Raw genomic sequence first — 2,534 nt, forward strand, 5'->3', positions numbered from 1 at the left:
AGACTGGGACCTTTCGTGTATTACTTTCAAGATTTCAAACCATTATTTAAGGCGAAAAGAAAAATCGATCTTTCCAAAATTTCGAACCGTCCTGCCCCCTTAATTTAATCAAATCACCGTTAATGATTCACGTAATTTCTCTCGGTGTAAAGAACACTCAAAATCGTCGAATCGAGACACGTACACACGAAAATGTGATTATATAAAATATATATCTTTATATATATATATTTATATATACTAATCGAATCCCTCGCTGTGCATCCGGACAATCGAATTTTCGTAAAAAAAAAAAAAAAAAAGGGAGGAAAAAATGCTTTCATAAGGCACGCGCAGAAATACGATAATCTTAGCGAAAGGATAAAATACATATTCGAAAAATAACGCGACCATTTAGGGGGCCACGAGGTCGTCGACTTGATCCGAAGAACCAGCGTCCTCCGGAATTCTGAAAATTCCTGAACGTACTCTTATTTCTAGTTGTACCGATTGTTTTATTTTTTTTCTTTTTCTTTTCCTTTTTCCACGCAGTCTTTGACAAGGCACTTGTTTTTCGCGCATCATACGAATATATTATTCGACAAAAGCCGCAATGTTCCTAGATGTAGGTGCGTACGAAACGAGAGGAAATCAATTCCGTTTTTCGTTACAGAAGTTACTTTGGTAATGACTAGGTCATGCGCTATCGCTACGCAACGATATACCGTGGTTTCTCGCTATGTCGTGCGATCGGCTTCGCTTTTCCGTTATTAATGGTAGTAAAGGAAACTAACGCATCGTTTTAATATTATGGCTGTGTACACGTATTGCTCGCGCATACGTACATTAGGACTCTAGATAGGATCCGAACCACTGAAGGACGAGGCAGAGACGCTCTTGAAACCGGTCTCACTTTTGATTTTTCCTTCTCTTATTAATCCCCGATCTGCCGCCGCCCATTCTATTCCACGTTTACCGCTCGCTTCCATTCAGTAATTTCACCATTCGATCCTGCTGCGCTGCTCTGACATCCGCTAGAGAGAAATTTTTCATCGTTCGTCGAAAACGCAATAAAAAGAACTTAATATAGTAGAATAAGCATGTGTACCAATGTTTGGTAAAAAAGGTTCTCATACGTGGAAGATAAAGTACGGAAAATTGTATCCCTCCAGTTGCTCGTTATACGCTCCTCTGAGAGAACGTCTCTTGGGAGGACACTCTCTTTAGATAGGGAAGACTAACCCGGTTCCAAGCGATACAAGTTAAAACTGAATGCGGTAATTGCTCGGGCGAGGTATGGATCTCGCTTTGGAAGGAGGCAACGATGACGTGGACGCCTCGCTGCTAGCTGTGCCCCCAGAATCGCGTCCTCCGCTCTTGCTGCTCACCGTGCTTCCGGTGCTCTGACCCCGTGAACCAGTTTGCTTCCTCAACGTGCCCTCACTCAGACGACCGTACTCTCCGATGCGACGAGACGGCGGCGGTATCAGCGAGCGACTCTGCGTTTCCCTGTGCTTCGTTTCCGAATTGCATGGCTGTTTCTTGCGAACATTTTCACCCTGCAGGCGCTCGTACTCGTGGCTCGTGGTAGACGACGGCTTCTTCAGCGAGTTATTCACCACCAACGGCTCCGTGGCAGACGATTTCTTTCGGCGCTGAGCCTTCGTGTCGAATCTACCGTACTCGATGGTGCAGTTGCTCGTATCGCGCACCTTCATGCTCGCAGAGGAGTCCAAAGCTGGACCCGGATCGGACTTCTTGCGAGTCTCCGTGTCGCTGAGTCTGCAGTAACGCGAGCTCGTGGACTTCAGATTCTTCGGTGGCCGCGGTAACGAACTAGGAGGAAGACTGCCCGCGCGACGTGGCTCGCCCTCCTGCATCCTCTGTCTCTGCGAGCTTCTGCCCTGCTTCTCCAGCAGCATCATGTCTTCGGGCTTACCGTCTGATAATCTCGATACAGTGCCTTTCAGCCTCGAGGCTGCACTCGCAAATTCCATGATACCCGGCGAGACCTCGCCACCGGAGTCGTCTAATAGGCGACTCTTGCTTGAGGCGGTGCTCGAGGTACCTGTGCTATCTACACCCGCCAATAATGGCTTGGGTATTTTTCCTTTTCGCGACGCAGTGCCTGGATTAGAGAATCCTGGAAAACAGCAAAGTGCCCGCTGAAACAAGAGAAAAGCACAACCGCGTTGGAAAGGAGACCCGGGACCTGGAAAAGGGGTTAGTGCTCGCCACAACAGCGCATGCACACTCTAGGATCACTCGGGATAGGAACTGGGAGGGTTAGTTTGAATTAAGGAGCGAGGAAGTGTCTTTTTTCTTCTCTTCGAGACTAGTTTAAAAACGTAGCAAAACACGATTAATGTATAGTTAATTGTAAAACGAAAAATCAATGGCACACAAAAATTTGTATTAGTGAAAATACAGTTTACTGAGTTTTTTGATAAAAAAACGAGTAACGAATGCATTCTTTACATATTATCTATGAATATATCATCTTATACCTCATACAGAGTTTGCTTTTTATGCGAAATGGTAATTACTATTTTCCC

General features: G+C 45.6%; 1 protein-coding gene across 2 annotated transcripts in view; it reads right to left on the reverse strand.

Annotated features, from left to right (window-relative positions):
• Positions 1-312: 312 nt before the first annotated feature.
• Positions 313-2,534, reverse strand: part of LOC108549945 (angiomotin-like protein 1) — a 6,379-nt gene continuing 4,157 nt past the window's right edge. The window contains exons 12-13 of one of the 2 annotated variants that reach the window (XR_001890380.1): positions 1,088-2,144; positions 313-1,013 (exon numbers count right to left, since the gene is read on the reverse strand). Coding sequence is in view for 1 of the 2 variants with exons in the window: in XM_017903535.1 (XP_017759024.1) it covers positions 1,242-2,144 (903 nt within the window). In the remaining variant the exon portion in view is untranslated. Of the gene's footprint in view, positions 2,145-2,534 lie in introns of both variants that reach the window. The other variant, XM_017903535.1, reaches the window with a different exon arrangement.

This window comes from Eufriesea mexicana, unplaced genomic scaffold (assembly GCF_001483705.2).
Source record: "Eufriesea mexicana isolate 0111107269 unplaced genomic scaffold, ASM148370v2 scaffold2367, whole genome shotgun sequence".
Classification (NCBI taxonomy): domain Eukaryota; kingdom Metazoa; phylum Arthropoda; class Insecta; order Hymenoptera; family Apidae; genus Eufriesea; species Eufriesea mexicana.